Source organism: Rhinoraja longicauda, chromosome 18 (assembly GCF_053455715.1).
Source record: "Rhinoraja longicauda isolate Sanriku21f chromosome 18, sRhiLon1.1, whole genome shotgun sequence".
NCBI lineage: Eukaryota > Metazoa > Chordata > Chondrichthyes > Rajiformes > Arhynchobatidae > Rhinoraja > Rhinoraja longicauda.
In genome coordinates this window covers 6,749,044-6,766,979 of record NC_135970.1, presented here as the reverse complement: position 1 = coordinate 6,766,979, position 17,936 = coordinate 6,749,044, and the positions used below count along the sequence as shown (strand labels likewise).

General features: G+C 43.4%; 2 protein-coding genes across 7 annotated transcripts in view; one reads left to right on the top strand and one right to left on the bottom strand.

Annotated features, from left to right (window-relative positions):
* The window catches only part of LOC144602214 (oxysterols receptor LXR-alpha-like), a 442,571-nt gene that overhangs the window by 49,001 nt on the left and 375,634 nt on the right, over positions 1-17,936 (top strand). For 5 of the 6 annotated variants that reach the window (XM_078415028.1, XM_078415027.1, XM_078415030.1 and 2 more), the window contains one exon: positions 1,489-6,628. In XM_078415028.1, the coding sequence (XP_078271154.1) occupies positions 1,489-1,635 (147 nt within the window). In that variant the 3' untranslated portion in view covers positions 1,636-6,628. Of the gene's footprint in view, positions 1-1,488; positions 6,629-17,936 lie in introns of those variants that run through there. The other variant, XR_013548424.1, reaches the window with a different exon arrangement.
* The window catches only part of LOC144602053 (AP-2 complex subunit alpha-2-like), an 81,518-nt gene continuing 70,626 nt past the window's right edge, over positions 7,045-17,936 (bottom strand). Inside the window, exons 18-23 of the mRNA XM_078414735.1 lie at positions 16,705-16,793; positions 14,993-15,117; positions 14,749-14,868; positions 10,048-10,117; positions 8,657-8,791; positions 7,045-7,773 (exon numbers count right to left, since the gene is read on the bottom strand). Coding sequence (XP_078270861.1) covers positions 7,696-7,773; positions 8,657-8,791; positions 10,048-10,117; positions 14,749-14,868; positions 14,993-15,117; positions 16,705-16,793 — 617 coding nt within the window. The 3' untranslated portion in view covers positions 7,045-7,695. The remainder of the gene's footprint in view (positions 7,774-8,656; positions 8,792-10,047; positions 10,118-14,748; positions 14,869-14,992; positions 15,118-16,704; positions 16,794-17,936) is intronic.

The window sequence follows — 17,936 nt, the reverse complement described above, 5'->3', positions numbered from 1 at the left end:
ACAAATCGAAGGTATCACAAAATGCTGGAGTAACTCAGCAGGTCAAGCAACATCTCTGGAGAGAAGGAATGGGTGATCTTCAGACTGATCTAAGAAGGGTCTCGACCTGAAACGTCACCCATTCCTTCTCTCCAGAGATGCTGCCTGACCTGCTGAGTTACTCCAGCATTTTGTGATACCTTGGCTACTTAGTAGATCATAGCCCAATACAGTCCCAGCCATTCACTCTCAGTTTTAACTCCTGCATTGCCCTTGATAAATCTTTGTTCATCTTTACATAGATGATGTGCTTGTATTCCTATTATGCCTTCTCTCCCTCCTTTTTCACATTCTTATGAATTTTTCTCCGTTTTCTGTGGAGATTAATTTTCCGGATTCATTTGTGACCGAGATACCGAGTCGTACAAGGTGGAAACAGGCCATTTAGCCAATCACATCCACACTGACCGGCGACCCTCATCTGAATTAATCCGAACTTCCAGAACTTGGTCCATAGCCCTCTATACCTGGGTGATTTAATTGCTCATCAAGACCCTTAAATGCTCTTAGTGACTCTGCTCCCACCATTCTTTCTGGCAGTGTTGACACAGGGTGAGAAAGATCCCTCTCACATCCTGTCAAAATCTCCTATTTTTTACTAAATCTATGTCCTCTAGGTCCATCTACCCTACATGGGTGAAAATTTCCTGCAATCTACCCTCATCGTTTTATATATCTCAATATGTTCCCCTGAATCTCCACCACTCCTGGGAGAACAAATCTAGTATCTCCAGTCTCTCCCCATAACTGAATCACTCCATCCCCAGCCACATGCCGGTGAATCTCCTCCGCACTGTCTCCAGCACTACCATGTCCTGCCTGTAGCGTACCCAGTACTCCCACTGAAGGCCATATGAATCCTCTCTTTACATTCGCTGAAGTCATATACCTGGACTTTTGTTATTTTGCCAATGGTTATTGGCAAATATCACCTCTTTTGGGTTTGAGAATATTTTACTCTTCTCTCCAACTTGATGGCTGTCTTTAAAGATGTCCTGTATAATTAAGCTAACTATCCACACCATTCCCGTGGCATCAGCAATGTTCTTCCTGTGAGAATGTTACTCTCCTTCCCATTGCTCTTTTCTCAACAAATTGCTACTGCTCCAAAGAGTTGCGGAGCAGTAACTCTGTGGTCCTGGTCTCAATAGTGAATGTCTTGGTTTCCTCTGCTTCGCCATTTCATCCCCATGGGCACAAGTCAACCTTAATTGGGGACTATTTGAGAGAGGATGACTTGTCCTGGTGCTAAACCTCCATGCGTTGTCCTAGTGAGAGGTGCAAGTGTTAAATTTCTCACTGGTGTGCTATTGCCAAGTAAATCCATTTGTACTGGTGGGGTTGGACATATTCCTCCTGGCGTACTTTCACCTCTTGCCGTTAGTCTGATACTAACCTTGCCGTGAGAGTGAGCTCACATTCTCAACCAACGCCATGTGTCTCTTGCAGGATCGCCTGATGTTCCCACGAATGTTGATGAAACTGGTTTGCCTGCGGACTCTGAGCAGCGTCCATTCGGAGCAAGTTTTTGCACTACGGCTGCAGGATAAAAAATTGCCCCCCCTCCTGTCAGAAATCTGGGACATGCAGGAATGACTGTGAGACTGACCGCGAGGGACCCATCTCACTCAGCCAGGGAGGCAACGCCAGCGGTGGGTGGGGGTAAGGGGACAATTCACAGGAAAGATACAAAGAGCACCAACTACAATTATCAATGCAACGGTCTTACAGTGCTGAGAGATGCTTTAAAATAATTTTTTTATGTGGGATACAGAGATGTATTTTGCTCTGCTTTCGTATAGCTCATGAGATGATTGGTCTATTTTCCCATGTTGCTGTCAGACTCTGCACAGGGTCCCCCTGGAAGCAGGTGAGGGTCTAGCAGGAAGTGGCAAGGTAGACCGAGAGTCAGCTGCACCTGTCTTTGTGCCACAGTCAGAGGCTGGCTTTGGAAATGCACTTTACTGATCACTGGGTGGCACTGGAAAACCATAAGGGATCTGCAGGGGAATGACAAGGATCACGGACACCCTCGACCAGAAAGCATCATCTTTCAACTAATGCACTAAAAACAAACTAACTCCTGCACCATGATATGTGTTTGTCACGTTGTTGAATCCAGGCTGGTATTTATTTGGGGTCATTCTCAGTTGGTCTTGTGGAATCAGTCACTTCAGGATACTGATTACTTTCACAAACTGATTGAATCATAGATTCACAGAAATGTCACAACAATTGGTCCTTACCGTGCATGCTAGCTGCCAATAGACAATAGGTGCAGGAGGAGGCCATTCGGCCCTTTGAGCCAGCACCGCCATTCAATGTGATCATGGCTGATCATTCTCAATCAGTACCCCGTCCCTGCCTTCTCCCCATACCCCCTGACTCCGCTATCCTTAAGAGCTCTATCTAGCTCTCTCTTGAATGCATTCAGAGAATTGGCCTCCACTGCCTTCTGAGGCAGAGAATTCCACAGATTCACAACTCTCTGACTGAAAAAGTTTTTCCTCATCTCAGTTCTAAATGGCCCCTTATTCTTAAACTGTGGTCCCTTGTTCTGGACTCCCCCAACATTGGGAACATGTTTCCTGCCTCTAACGTGACCAACCCCTTAATAATCTTATATGTTTCGATAAGATCTCTTCTCATCCTTCTAAATTCCAGTGTATACAAGCCTAGTCGCTCCAGTCTTTCAACATATGACAGTCCCGCCATTCCGGGAATTAACCTAGTAAACCTACGCTGCACGCCCTCAATAGCAAGAATATCCTTCCTCAAATTTGGAGACCAAATCGGAAAAAAATTACTCCAGGTGCGGTCTCACTAGGGCCCTGTACAACTGCAGAAGGACCTCTTTGCTCCTATACTTAATTCCTCTTGTTATGAAGGACAACATTCCATTGGTTTTCTTCACTGCCTGCTGTACCTGCATGCTTTCTTTCAGTGACTGATGCACTAGGACACGCAAATCTCGTTGTACGTCCCCTTTTCCTAACTTGCCTATCTTCCTTCTCTCCAGAGATGCTGTCTGTCCGCTGAGTTACTCCAGCATTTTGTGTCTATCTTTGGTGTAAACCAGCATCGGCAGTTCCTTCCTACACATACTTAACTAACTCACAGGACTGGCTCCATACCATATGTGATTGGTACCTATTTAACAGACAGGGTTCGTCACTCTCAGATTGATGTCTGTTTATACCATCGTTCCTACCAGGAGTAGGTTATTCCTGGTCAGATATTTATAACACGATTATTCTCAAACTAAGTCATAGAATCACACAGAACAGAAACGTACCCTTTCGTACAACTCTTCCATCCCCATCAAGTGTCTTCCTGAGCTAGTCCCATTTACTTGCATTGGACCCATATCCTTCCAAACTTTTTCCATCTGTGTATCTATCTAAATGTCTTTTAAACTTGTAATTGTACCTGGCTCTACCACTTCCTCTGGCAGCTTGTTCCACATACCCATCACTCGTAGGGTGAAAAACCTGCCTCTCACCATCTTGTCTACCCGCATTGTCACTTTCAGGCAACTATGTTCTTGAAACTCCAAGTGTCTCTCTGTTCGACAACACTACCTCAGGTCCTGCCAGTCACAATACATGTCATGCCCCTGGTTTAACTTCCCAAAATACAGCACTTTGCACAACGCACTTGCCCGAATAAAATTCCATCTGCCATTCTTTGGCCCACTTACCCATTTGACCTAAGTCCTGTTGTAGTCCAAGATAACCTTCTTCATTGCTTCACTGTCCAATACACCACAAACTGTTTAATCACGTCACCGACTTTCTTATCCAAGTCATTAATATAGATGAGAAACAACAGGGAATCTAGCACTGATCCCTGCAGCACACCAGTGAACAAACAAACGTCTACCACCACCCTCTGACTACTACCACCAAGCCAATTTTATATCCAATTGAAAAAGGTCTGAAGAAGGGTTCCGACTTAAAACGTCACCAATCCATTATTACCAGAGATGCTACCTGACACACTGAGTTACTCTAGCATTTTGTATCTATCTTTTGTATCCAACTGCTTAGCTCACTCCGATGCCAATTTATTCTAACCTTCTGAGCCAGCTTACCATGCAGGACTTCATCAAAAACCTTGCCAAAGTCTATGTAGACAAGTCTACTGCCTTTCCCTTGTCAATACTCTTGGTCTCTTCTTCAAAACACTCAATCATATACGTAAGGCATGATTCCCCGCACACAAGCCGTGCTGATTATTCCTAATCCATCCTTGCCTTCCCAAATGAAGATAGACCCTGTCCCTCAGAATCCCTGCCAATACCTTTCCACCACTGACTCACCATCTGTAGTTCCATGGCTAGTCCTTGCAGCCCTTCTTAAATAAAGGTTCAACATGAGCCACCCTGTAATTGGTACCTCACCAATGTCTAAGATATAAAAGCCTCTGCCATGGACTCAGCAATTTCATCCCACAGTGACCTAGGATACACTTGGCTAGGCCCTGTGGCTTTATCCACCTTTATGCATTTCATCGTTGCCAGCACATTCTCTTTTGTAATAGCGATACATTTTGAGACACCACCGCTCTCTTTCTCTAATTGCCTAATTCACATGACTTTCTCCCTGGTAATGACAGAGAAGTATTCATTTAAGACCTCATCCATTCCGTGGTGCCACACACACACTGTGGTAGCCACGGTGTAGTACCCACACTGACCTTTAGGGGGGAGGGGGTCTATTCTTTGCTCTTAATATACTTAGTGAATCTTAGGTTCTTCTTGATCACATCCGCCAAGAATATCTCATGACCCCATTTTGCCCTCTTGATTCCCTAAAATGTACTGTAATCCTATATCCTTTTCACACCTCAAGGGATTTGCTTCATCCCAGCTGCCTGTGCCTGACATGCCTCCTTTTTCCAACCAGACATTCAATATCACTCATCAGCCAAAGTTCCGTACTCCTGTTAGCCTTGCCCTTCATACTAACTGGAACAGGTTAGCCCTGACCTCTCCCCATCTCACTTTGAACAGCGTCCTACTTACCAGGCGTCCCTTTGCTAACAGCCTATACCAATCAATGTTTGCAAGTTTTGTGGAAAGGAACTGCAGATGCTGATTTATATCAAAGATAGACACAAGTGCTGGAGTAACTCAGCAGGTCAGGCAGCATCTCTGGGATAAAAAGGATGGGTGACATTTCGGGACGGAACCCTCTTTTTTTGGAAACTGAAAGTCATTAAAGAGTGGAAGGGTGTGTGAGGTGGCTTGGACATGGGTGAGAAGGGATTGGATGGACAGGAATAGCCATCTCACCATGCTCCCATCCCCAGCCACACCTACATGGTCACTTTGTCACATGGAAGTAAGCGGGTCTGAGGCGAGCTGTATGTGTTACCGCTGGTGTAGCCACATTTATGAGCCCTCTACTTCTTGCCACTGCTCAAGGCAACTTTAGATTTTTAGACTTTAGATAGAGCAAGGAAACAGGCCCTTCAGCCCAGTTGGCGCCGTCTGTACGGAGTTTGTACGTTCTCCCCGTGACCTGCGTGGGTTTTCTCCGAGATCTTCGGTTTCCTCCCACACTCCAAAGACGTACAGGTATGTAGGTTAATTGGCTGGGCAAATGTAAAAAGAAAATTGTCCCGAGTGTGTGTAGGATAGTGTTAATGTGCGGGGATCGCTGGGCGGCGCGGACCCGGTGGGCCGAAGGGCCTGTTTCCGCGCTGTATCTCTAAATCTAAAAAAAAATCTAAACCAGTGATCACCCCACACACTAGCACTATCCTCGATATTTGGGACAATTTTACAATTTACTGAAGCCAATTGATCTATAAACCTGTACATCTTTGGAGTGTTGGAGGAAACCAGAGCCCCCGGAGAAAACCCACGTGGTCACAGGGAGAACGTACAAACTCCGTACAGACAGCGCCCATAGTCAGGATCAAACCTGAGTCTAGTGGAAACCTTCCATATCAATCCTATGCCACGCACTCGGTCCATAGCCCTCTAGGCCTGTGATTTTCAGTTTCATCCTTAAATGCTGTCAGTGATCCAGTTTCCACTACGCCAGCAGTGCATTCCAGGTGCTCACGGCTGTCTGGGTGAAAAAGGTTTCCTCAGATTCCCTCTAAATCTCTTCCCCCTCACCATAAATCTCTATCCTCTAGTTTTATTTATCACTGATCAGGGAAAGGTTTCTTGCAGCCTACCCTATACTCCATATAATTTAAAAAAACCTGAATCATATCTCCTCTTTGTTCATAATTTTTCCACAGGAAGCAGATTTTTTTAAAAGGGAGAGCTCCTTTGGATGGCGTTCAGGCAACAAGATCATTGGGGAAAGAAACTAAGTAGTTTGTTCAGTGGATTGCAAATTCACAGTGTTTTGAATTGATTTTGTGTGATAATTAGACCCATTCTAAAAATGCTACATTGACTAACTTAACAGTACAGAATTTTTTCACAAATTGCCTACTTCCATATTAAAATCTTGTGTGCAGTATTTGCTATTGTGCTTCATCTGATCAAGTGTTTAGCTGAGCAAAATTATGCGATTAACTCATCTTTAAAACTCTGAAAATGGAGAGGTATTTCTGCTCAATACACGGTGCATAGTTTTATGGAATAACTTTAATAAAATCTCCTCTGAGTCTTCAGTGCTCTTATGGAACTAAACCCCTTATGATATATTATGGCACTACTGTGTGTATCAGTCTTTCTATATTGGACACCCAAATTGCACACACAATTGCAATTTGGACTAATTGATAACGACGGGTTTCATTTGTTATTCCTGAACACTGAACGAAATTAAGCTGTGACGTTAAACAATTTTAGTTCATAGTTGATAATGTACTAACTTAATCTGCATCACAATCTTCTGCATTGAACTCAAATTGTTATCAACGAATTGAGGCTGGGCTGATCCAAACCAGGGACCAGAGACAAGTCCACAAATATCAAAGGCAGACACAAAGTGCTGGAGTAACGCAGCATCTCTGGAGGAAAAGGATAGGTGCCGTTTCGGGTCAGGACCCTTCTTCAGAAATGTGCTGGGCTGCCCGGCTGATATCCTGCTGTTGGACTGCTTTATTTTGAACATGGAGTAATCATTGCACAGGATCTGCTCAAAGAAGTGGTCTGTTTGTTTTTATTTTTCCCATCTCAGTCCCCTGCTCCATCCCTCCATCCATTACGATGAATAAGCAGAAGAATTAAAATATTTTAATTTAAACAGACTGAACATTCAGAGTAATTGTAAAAGATCTCATCTTTTCAGCAAACTGCTGACTGCAATGTGCAGTTGCCAGCTTAAGAGAAAAAGAAGGCTCTGAGAATAACACAATTGCATCCTGTTGGCCTCTCCCGGATTTACCGGAGTGAAGTGCAAGTTCGGCAACAATGGGGCAGTGCAAAGCTGGAAAGATAAACAGATCACAGCAGTGCCAAACATTCAATAATGGACGACTTCAAATATCTTCATTAGCTAACCCTGCATACTCCATGCTCACAAATTCTGGAAATAGAAGGGCATGGCATTGCAAGGCAAACAATGGAAACATCACCATTAGTACTGAATATTAAATAACTAGCTTTTACATTAGATCTTGACATATTCTAATACAGTAAGTCACAGTCCAGATATGTGCAGAATGATTTTATGGGTCAGATATTTAGAGCTGTCCTGCTAGCAGTTCACACAGCCTCTTTGATACATCTTCCTTGCTAGTCCGTAATGTCAGACGATACATCTGAAAAAGACACGAGAGTCACATGGTCAGGGCTGGGGTGCATCGACTGTAATACCAGTTAACATTTAACTGGGGCAGTAGTTTGAAAATTCATTGGTCATCGATGGTGCTGACCAAACAATTACTGGGACAGTGCAGTACCATGATTTCACTTCTACATGTGTTAATAAACATGATCATGACTTCCAACATGACACAAAATAGCTGGCCAATGGACATTAAATACTGAACAATGTTCACTTGTAACAGTATGTGCAATGATCACGTAAACGAAACCAGTAAGGCCTAAAAAAACATAAAAGAAATGCATAACATTTGTAAGGCACAGATAGCGTGGATTGTCAAAGTCTTTTTCCCAGGGTGGTGTCAAATGCTAGAAGAAATACAAGAAATGTACAAAATTTATGGTGAGATGGTGAATCTGTAAAAGTGATTTTGCAAAGCATTCTTTTTGTTATGCCCGGGAACACCAGTGGTGAAAGCAGATATGAAAGCTATGCTTAAGAGGCATTTAGACGGGCACATGAAGTGGCAAGTGGTGGAGGGATAGGAACCATGTTCAGGCAGACGGGTTCAGTTTAAATTGGCATTGTGATTGGCACAGACATGATGGGATCAAGGACGTGATTCTGTGCTACACTATTCTATGTTCTATGATCCGGACATAATTAAGAAACCTTGTCAGATACTGAGCTAAAATTATTTTTTGCTGTTACTAAAAATACAACACAACTATATCCTGACCAGCTTGTAATAGCGTAGAGAGAAAAAATCCTTTGTCATTGTTTGATGGGCTGCACCAAATAGAACTTCAATCCATCTTTCTATCTAATACGGTCATTGTTTTGCTCCCTGAAGTTATGCAGATTCTTCTGTTTCTTACCTGTGCCTGAGGGTTTGGTTCCAGACGAAGTAAACATCCAACTTGCACGGTTTTTGTTTGAATTATTCCACTTCCCACAAGATTGGCACTGTTTGGATCCACCCCATCCAAAAGTGCCACACCAAATCCCAGCAGCTGCCAAACGAAAAGTATATTATCAATCCAATCTAAACTGAAATATAAATTAAAGACATTAAGTAGTCAACCACCAATCACCTCAAGAATGCAATAAAGATATCCTTTATATCACTAGCTCAAGAATTTCATTTCAAGCCTGCCTTTGGCTTACTCAAGGAAAATACTAAAACAAGTTGCAACAGAACATTAAAGATACGTAAAGGCAGTTAAAACACAGGGTTAGGTATCATAGATATATTTTGTTCAATTCTGTTTTAATTAACTAGGTTAACTGATTGTTGCTTCAGGATTTTCCCTCAATAAGTTAGTGAGCAGTAGTCCCTAACAAACCGGGGGATTGTCATTACTGTGACATATTTCACAATGAAAGTAGTCGGTGGGTGGATGCAGTGACAGAGATCAGTGTGGGTATACTAATATGGGTGGAGAAATGATCAATTAAGTGTAATCCCAGCAAGTGTGAGGTTTTGCACTTTGGGAGATCAAATATAAGGGGAATGTGTGCAGTTAATGGCAAGACTCTTAATAGCATTAATACATAGAGGGCTTTTGGGGTCCAAGTTCATAAGGTCCTGAAGGTGGCAACACAAGTAGAGTGGTCCTGTATTACGTTCTGCTACCTCTCTGACAGAACAACGTATCCTTGGAGATGCCACGCTGACTGTGCGATGCTTCCTCGGAACTGCCTTGTTAGCAGTGTAATGTTTCCTCAGTTTTTCTCTGTAAATTTTAACTAAATTGACTGCTTGGAAATCCAGAATGTTTGAACCGACATCCATGTCACTGGCAATTATACTACAGCCAATGCCAAGACTGGCACTGAATACAAATCAAGCACAAACATTGGATTGGAGTGTGAAGCTTTTACATTATTTAACATATTATGACATAGGTTTAAAGTGAAAGGGAAAAGATCAGCCATGATCACATTGAATGGCGGTGCTGGCTCGAAGGGCCAAATGGCCTACTCCTACACCTATTGTCTATTTAATAGGAATCTGAGAGGTAACGTTTTCACACAAAGGGTGGTGGATGTATGGAACAAGCTGCCAGAGGAGGTAGTTGAGGCAGGGACTATCCCAACATTTAAGAAGCTTAACGGGGTTCATGGATAGGACAGATTTGGAGGGATACGGACCAAACGCGGGCAGGTGGGACTAGTGTAGCTGGGACATATTGGCCAATGTGGGCAAGTTGGGCCTGTTTCCACACTGTATCACTCTATGACTCTATGCAGAATAATTTGTATATACCTTTGCTTTTGTTATCTCTGAATCCATTGGACTCTTAGCTTGAAATATCTGCTGCACTTCTTGCAGTGAGCTATGGGACAGAAAAAAAAGATATTAGGTAAATGTTGCCATGGCACAGTTTTTTGCAATACCATCCTGTTGTATTTAATTTTCCTAGCCAAACACTGAAATAACATCCCTGAAACTTGGAATGAACCCTTGTGAAAATCTGGAGATACGATTTCTTTAGAGAATGTTGGTCAGCAAAGGAATGAAAGCAGCACCAATTTAATGGTCACACCATTATTATCGTTAAGCCAGGAGACCAACCCTAGTTCAATCTGCAGGCATAGTGCAAACTTGCAGATTGAAAGAGAAACTTAGAAATAAGATGCCGGAGATCACCCTTGACATCAAAGTAGTATCTGACCGTTTGTCAACAGGAATCAAGGGGAAATATTCTCCATTTGTCAGAGTCAATATTTAGCACAGATGGTCGTGTTTATATGGGGACAATTATCCCAGCCCTTGGCATTGATGCAGTAGATGCCCAGCCTAAATATCACCAGAGTAGATGCTTCGTTACGAGCTTTCCTCTCATCAAATAGCCAGAAGTGAGGATTTTCTGAGTTGATGACGGTCTTCAGTTCTCGTCTCCTCATACAGTAAGCAATGTACAGTAAGCAAATACAGCAAGATCTATAAAACAGAGGCATAAGAGACTGCAGATGCTATAATCAAACAAACTGCTGGAGGAACAGTGTGTGAAACAGCATCTGTGCAGGCGAAGGGATGGTCGATGTAACAGGCTGAGTGAGACACTGCATCAGGAGCAAGAGTGTAAAGGGGAGGAAGGCACAATAAAGAGGTATAGGTGAGGGAGAGGGGGAAGGAGGGTTGAGACTCGTGATGGCTGGAACATAATGGGTGGAACCAGGTGCGGAGGGAGATGATGGGTAGGTAGAACCAGGTGGGGTCGGGGTTGGGTGGGGTCGGGAGACAATGGTTCGTGGGTGATTGATTAGTCGGACTGGATGTTACAATCCCTAAGGTTTGCACTACAATTGACTGGTGTTGTTCTTGGGGGTGACCACTAGGTGATGTTGCTACCATTCAGACACATCTTTAGATTTTAGATTTAGAGATACAGCGCAGAAACAGGCCCTTCGGCCCACCGGGTCCGCGCCGACCAGCGATCCCCGCACATTAACACTATCCTACACACCCACTAGGGACAATTTTTTTACATTTGCCCAGCCAATTAACCTACAAACCTGTACGTCTTTGGAGTGTGGGAGGAAACCGAAGATCTCGGAGAAAACCCACGCAGGTGACAGGGAGAACGTACAAACTCCGTACAGTACAGCACCCGTAGTCAGGATCTTCAGTTGTGTACCTCAAATTCACTGGGTGTTTTGGCCTTTTATCACAAGACACCCTCAGTCGTAGATATAAACAGAAAAGGAGAGAGTAAAAAGCAGGCAGATGGGGCCAGATCAGGGGAGGGGATGGTAGAAGTAGAGACAGAGGCTGGACGGTGATAAGTGGAGGCACAAGAGGAAACTCAGTAGGTGAAGTGTATTGGTCTCAGGCAGATGAATCAGATGGGGGGTGGGGAACAAAAATGGATTACGTGTGTGGGGGTGAAGTGAAAAGGCAGGATGAGACAATCTGGGCGGATCAGAAGAAGAGAAAAAGGAACACGGGTTCAGGAGTTAGATGGGGTAGGGATAGAGCGTTCGCCAAGGAAGGAGAAACATAGGTGCATAGGTGAGTAGGTGATGGCCAGATGGAACCAGGTGGGTGAGGCTAACAGATCGAGGTAAGGGGGTGCAGGATAGAAAAGATGAACAAAGGGAGAGAGTGCCTTGGTGCACTAATAATAGTGGGAATGGAATACAGACGGTGGCTTACCACAATATTGGAACATTCAAATGTTTATTCCATTGGGTCATATGGAACCAGGCAGAATATGAGGTACTGTTCTTCTAAATTGTGTTTGTCCTCACTATGGCAGTAAGGAAACCCAAGGACAGGTAGGTCAGTGTGGGAATGGGAGGGGGAATTGAAATGATATGCAACAGGAAGCTACAGTCGACCGTTGTAGTCAGAGTATATGTGATCCACACTGCTATTACCTAGTCTATGCTTGGTCTTATTGATGTAGAGACGGCCATACCAAGAGCACCAAATGCAGTAGACCAGGATGAACGAGTAGCATGTGGATCTTTGCCTGAGCTGGAAGATCTGTTGAGACCCCGTATGATAGTGAGACTAATTGCGGGAACAAGTGTTGCATCTCCATCCGCTGAAGAGGATGGGGAGTGGTGGGATGGGCAAACCAGGTAGTTATGGAGAGCGTGATCCCAGTGCAAAGCAGAAAGGGGTTGGGAGGGGATGTTGTGGTGGGATCTTGCTGCAGCTGGCAGAAATGACCAAGTGGATGTGGAGGCTGGTGGAGTTAAAGATGAGGACTGAAGAAACACAATCCTGTTTTGTTTGGGGGAAGGTGTGGTGTGGGAAAAGGACAAACTGCAAATGAGGGCTCTAACAACAGTAGAGAGTAAATCATGTTTCCTGACAACGGAGGATATTTCAGATGTTCACGGAGTGGGAGGAGGGCAGGCTCATGCTGGTGCCCATTGATGTGTAAAAAGTGAGTGGAATATTAAAAATGATTGGGAATAAGAATAAGTACTGCAGGCAGATGGGAGTATTAGAAATGGGGAACTGGTTGGATCCTTGTTCCAGAAAGAAGCATTGGGCCCTAAAACCTATTTAATAGGGGTTGGAGGTGTATAAAGACCAGATGTCTATAGAGAAGATGAGGTGTTGTGGGGCAGGGAATTGTAAGTTATCAAAATGGCAGAGAACATATGAATGTAGGTGGGAAGGGGCTGCATCAGGGGAGACAGGATAGTGTTGAGATTTGAGCAGATAACTTTAGTGTGGCAAGAAGATGCAGAAACAATGGGCCTACCAGGACAGTTCCATTTGTGGCTCTTAGATAAGAGATAAGAATGCGCAGTGATGGGTTGGGGCATCATCAGGTTGGAGGCTGGGGAGGGGCAATCTCTTGATGTGATGAGATCTGTGATTGTCTGGGAAACCATGTCCCGGTATTCGTTGGTGGGGTCATGGACCAGGGGTAGGTCTGAGGAGGTGTCCAAGAGCTGATGCCTAGCCTCAGCAATGTAGAAGTCAGTCCACTAGACCACGTTAGCATCAGCCTTGTATACAGGTTTGATGATGATGTGAGTGGATGCAAAGTGAGTGGAGATATAGAAAAAATGTAGGTTAGGGCTGTGGCATTATCATCACCAGATCTATCATCAATTGGGCCCTAATTCAGTCTGAAGAAGGGTCTCGACCTGAAACGTCACCCATTCCTTCTCTCCTGAGATGCCTGACCTGCTGAGTTATTCCGGCATTTTGTGAATAAATACCTTCGATTTGTACCGGCATCTGCAGTTATTTTCTTATACTATCATCAATTGGGGGTCACCCTTGACCAGAGATTTAACAGTTTCAGCTCCAATGAATATTGTGGCCACAAGAGCAAGTGAGAGATTATAAATTCCATGGCAAATGATTCACCTCGTAATTTCACAATGCTTGCACCATTTACAAGTCACAAACCACAAGTCATGATCATGATGCAATATTGTCCATGCACCAGAGTCACAAGATCTAATAATAGTCAGGACGCCATCTCTACCATATCTGCTTTAAAAGAAGCCATCTATAACAATGCAGCCCTATGCGAATGGCATCCATCCATCAAGCACGAGATGCATTAGAACACCTCACCTAAGGCTTCTTTAAAGTAGCACCCTAACCTGTAACTTACACTGCTTGGAAGGCTGATGCATCTGTAAACTTGGCTCCAAACCATGCCTCATTCTGATGTATGCAGCCATTCCTTCATCAGCACCTGGTTTAAATCTTGAGGTTCTCCGTCTAATACCAAGGTAGCAGTACTTTCATCAATTATAGTGATTGAAAGCAACACTGCAACACATCAGTACATAACAACTAAAACCTGACACCTAGATCTTACAGGAAGACAAGGATTATTGTCTAATTTTTCATCTATCTTTCACTCACTGTGGCAAAATACAATGTCCTCATTGTTGGGGAAAGAACTGCAGATGCTGGTTTAAACCGAAGATAGACACAAAATGCTGGAGTAACTCAGCGGGACAGGCAGCATCTGTGGAGAGAAGGAATGGGTGACGTTTCAGGTCGAGACCTTTCTTCAGACTGAAAGTCACGGGAAAGGGAAACGAGAGAGATATAGATGATGATGTAGTGAGATATCGAACAAATTTTAAAAAGTAACAATGATAAAGGAAACAGGCCATTGTTAGGTGTAGCTATGTGAGAACGAAAGCTGGTGTGATTTGGGTGGGGGAGGGATGGAGAGAGAGAGGGAATGCAGGGGTAACTTGAGGTTAGAGAAATCAATATTCATACCCCTGGGTTGTAATTGTTGATCTGGTTCTGGTGTCATCTGTGACCAAGTTCAGAGTGGCCTCTAGATGGGTCCATGTGGATGAGTGCCAGTGTGTTAGCTGGTATGTGCATTGGGTAGCTCATCGATTTTCAACAGTGAATGGTCACAAATGCATTTGCCATGGGCCTATGGAAGGCTTAAAACCATTGCATTTTCAGCTTTTCACTGGCTAATTTTGCTACAATTCATAGTGGAAGGGTGTATACCTGCTTAACTGTTTCCAACGGCGGAAAAAATCTTCAGCTGACATCTCCGTGGGCTGGAAAAATTTATTCAATGTAATGGGAAGTTTGATAGAGATATTTTGAAGATCTCCATGATATCTGCTTTGAAAGAAACCAGAACAGGAAAGTGAAATAACAATGGCAAACACTGCTGCAATTATTTCAACCTGCAACTATCCCCAGTGGCACAAAGCCAGCTAGGGATTACTTTTCAAAGGACGTATACCTGAACTGAACATTGAGAATTGGTGCAGTGACAAAGTCGGAGATGCACTCGATGTTTAGCACTTGTTGAACCTGGGTGCTACCTTCAAGAATGGGATCCACAAGCTTGGTTTGAATATTCAACTGTGCACACATAGTTAAGGACATGACAATATACACATTCGCAAAGATCTTTGTAACACCAGCAGACTTCAGTGTACTAATCTTTTCAGTAGACTATGAAAGAAATTTAACAGTTTCCCCTCTGGAACATGAAGGCTGCAGTCTTTCCCATTGCAACATCGGTCTACTGACTATTACATATCGCAAAGCAAGAAATACTGAGAAATACTTTGTCCATAGCATTAAAATCAAAGGCCATTTACAAGCATTAAATTTCAAAGATGCACTCAAGAATGTGTACTTAGCTCTTTTGCTTCAGTGCAGTATAAAAACATTTGATATTCCCTTTGTAGAAATCTTGCTCAACTCCTTGTGATTCTTATTTTCCTTAGAAAGAACATTTAACCTCCAGTTCCATTTGATGGTATCAATACCACGGGAAAAACAACAAACACTGGAAATAATCAGTGGGTCAGGCAGCTTCTCCTAAAGGTCGCAGATACGAAACATTATTTCCGCCTCCAGAAATGATGCATAATCTGATAAATACTTCCAGCATTGTGTGTTTAATCTCACATTTCCAGCACTCTCATTAATTGAGTTAGTAAAGAGAGTGTAAAAAGTTCCAATGAATATTGTTATTTTATCGCAAGAAAATTGTAGAATTTTCGAAGAGCACGTTTTAAACAACAGACAAGGAAAACCATTGATTTATCCCCTAGAGGAAGTGAGTAATGGAACAGGGCTGATTCATCGGCTTCAGACACAATGAGATGTCCGTTGTTCGTCAGAACAGTGGTTGGGGAACTGTTAACAAGGAGGAAAGAGAGCATTAATTTTGTCTGGCAGTTACCGGAGTCAAAATTAATTATTCAAAAATCAACTGATTGTCAATCTGACTCAGACGGTGGTTATCTTGCCCATCAGTGGACGTAGATTAGAGATACAGCCCATGACCCAGAATTTGAACACAGGACTGACGCAGCATTGAAGTGTGACACAAGTGTTATTCTAATGAGGCCATCCAATGATGTAGCTGAAGGTTTCACTGTTATTAATCAACTGGATGGTTTGGAGCCCGTGCAAGACTGCCTGGCAACATAGACCACTTTTCCAAGTCGCATGTTTCACTGGAGTGTGGATTTGGTGATGATTTTTGTGTTTCTGCATGTACTTCATGGTCAAGATACACTCATCTGCAATCTGTCTGCCACAGAGTAACATCTCTATTCTGATTTGGAGAGAGCAAGCACTTTTCAGAAGACACAAACAGAGAAATACTGGGCTGTTCCTATGCAGTTGCTGGTTAGGGAAAGACAACTGTTCTGGGAAGTGCAATTATAGAACACATAGACAAGCAGGAATTGTAACCAAGTTTTCTCTGTGCCACTTCCCCTTGAATTTTGTGCACATTGGTCTACGTTGTTTCCGAGGAACTTGGACAAACACATACAATCACTGTGACTTCCGATAATTTCGAGTTGACCTAAATGGAAACACCCACTTTCTGTACACAATAGCTCACAGCAGAAAATAAATAGAAAGGGTCTCCAAGACTATTCGTCACCTCAGGCACTGATTTCAAGCTTTGATTTTCACACAAAGGATATGAGCTGAAAGGTTTCCGGGGCATATCACTTCTGAGGTAAAACTGTTGAACTGATCCGAAGTTTTGTTTCCATAAAAAACATACATTCGACCTGCAGATGATGAGAGTAGCCATGTTAGCAGACGTACCTCCCTGAGCATTCCCACTGACCTCTCACTCCCCAATCACATTTACAACAAGCGACAAGAAGCCCATGAAATTTCACAACATTTTGTTCAACCGCATTGTTAAAATACAACTGCTGTCAAGACACAGAACATTTCCAGGGTGGCAAAATTGCTGTCACAGTTCAGTAATTTTACATCTTCAGCATGGGGAACTGGACAGGGACTCAGTAACCAGTGAAACTATGGAATTAGTGGATATCTCATTTCAAGCAGCTGGCAGCTGAGGTTCATTTAATGGGGGAAGCATGCTACTAAATTGTAGGTACCACTCTAAGCATCTGGTAATAAATCTTCGGGTTTCTCTTTTTCAATGCCTGTTCTTTCCCTTCACTAGTCCTTATGGTGCTGGCCACATAAACATAGCACAAAAAGTAAGGACATTTGTGTTTGGTAGATTATTTCTTTGTTGTAACAATGCTTCTTGGCAATAAATCTTATACCGTTGGAAAGCCTGTTTATTTCCCTTTTAAATGGTGCCACATTTGTAAGGAACATGCATTTGTGGGATGAGCAGCAGAGCTGAGTATGTGGGTTGCGCCCATGAAAAATCTGCCAAATCTTCTCTGCCAATGCCAAACAGCTTATTCTGCCATTGACTCTTGTTCGGTGTTGTTTGGTGGATTGGATGATTGAAGTCTGAAGAAACAAGACATATTGGCAATTTAACAATTTATTCATTTACTAAACAGGAGCCTCAGTAGCGTGTGAAAGAACCATACACAGCCACAAAAGCCTGGCACCTCCTCCTCATGCTGGTCACCAGCCTGGTCACACACTGTTGTGGGATGGCATCCCATTCTTCAACCAGCATTTGTCGCAAGTCAGCCAACGTGGTTGTGTTGGTCACTCTGGCACGAACAGCACGCCCAAGCTGATCCCACAAGTGTTCAATAAGGTTGAGGTCAGGACTGCTGGCAGGCCATTCCATCCTCTCCACTCACAAATTCTGGAGGTAGTCTTTGAGAAACCCTGCTCTGTGGGGGCGAGCATTGTCATCTTGGAGGATAGAGTTCTGTCCCAGACTGTGGAGATATGGGATTGCCACTGGTTGCAGAATCTCATCTCGA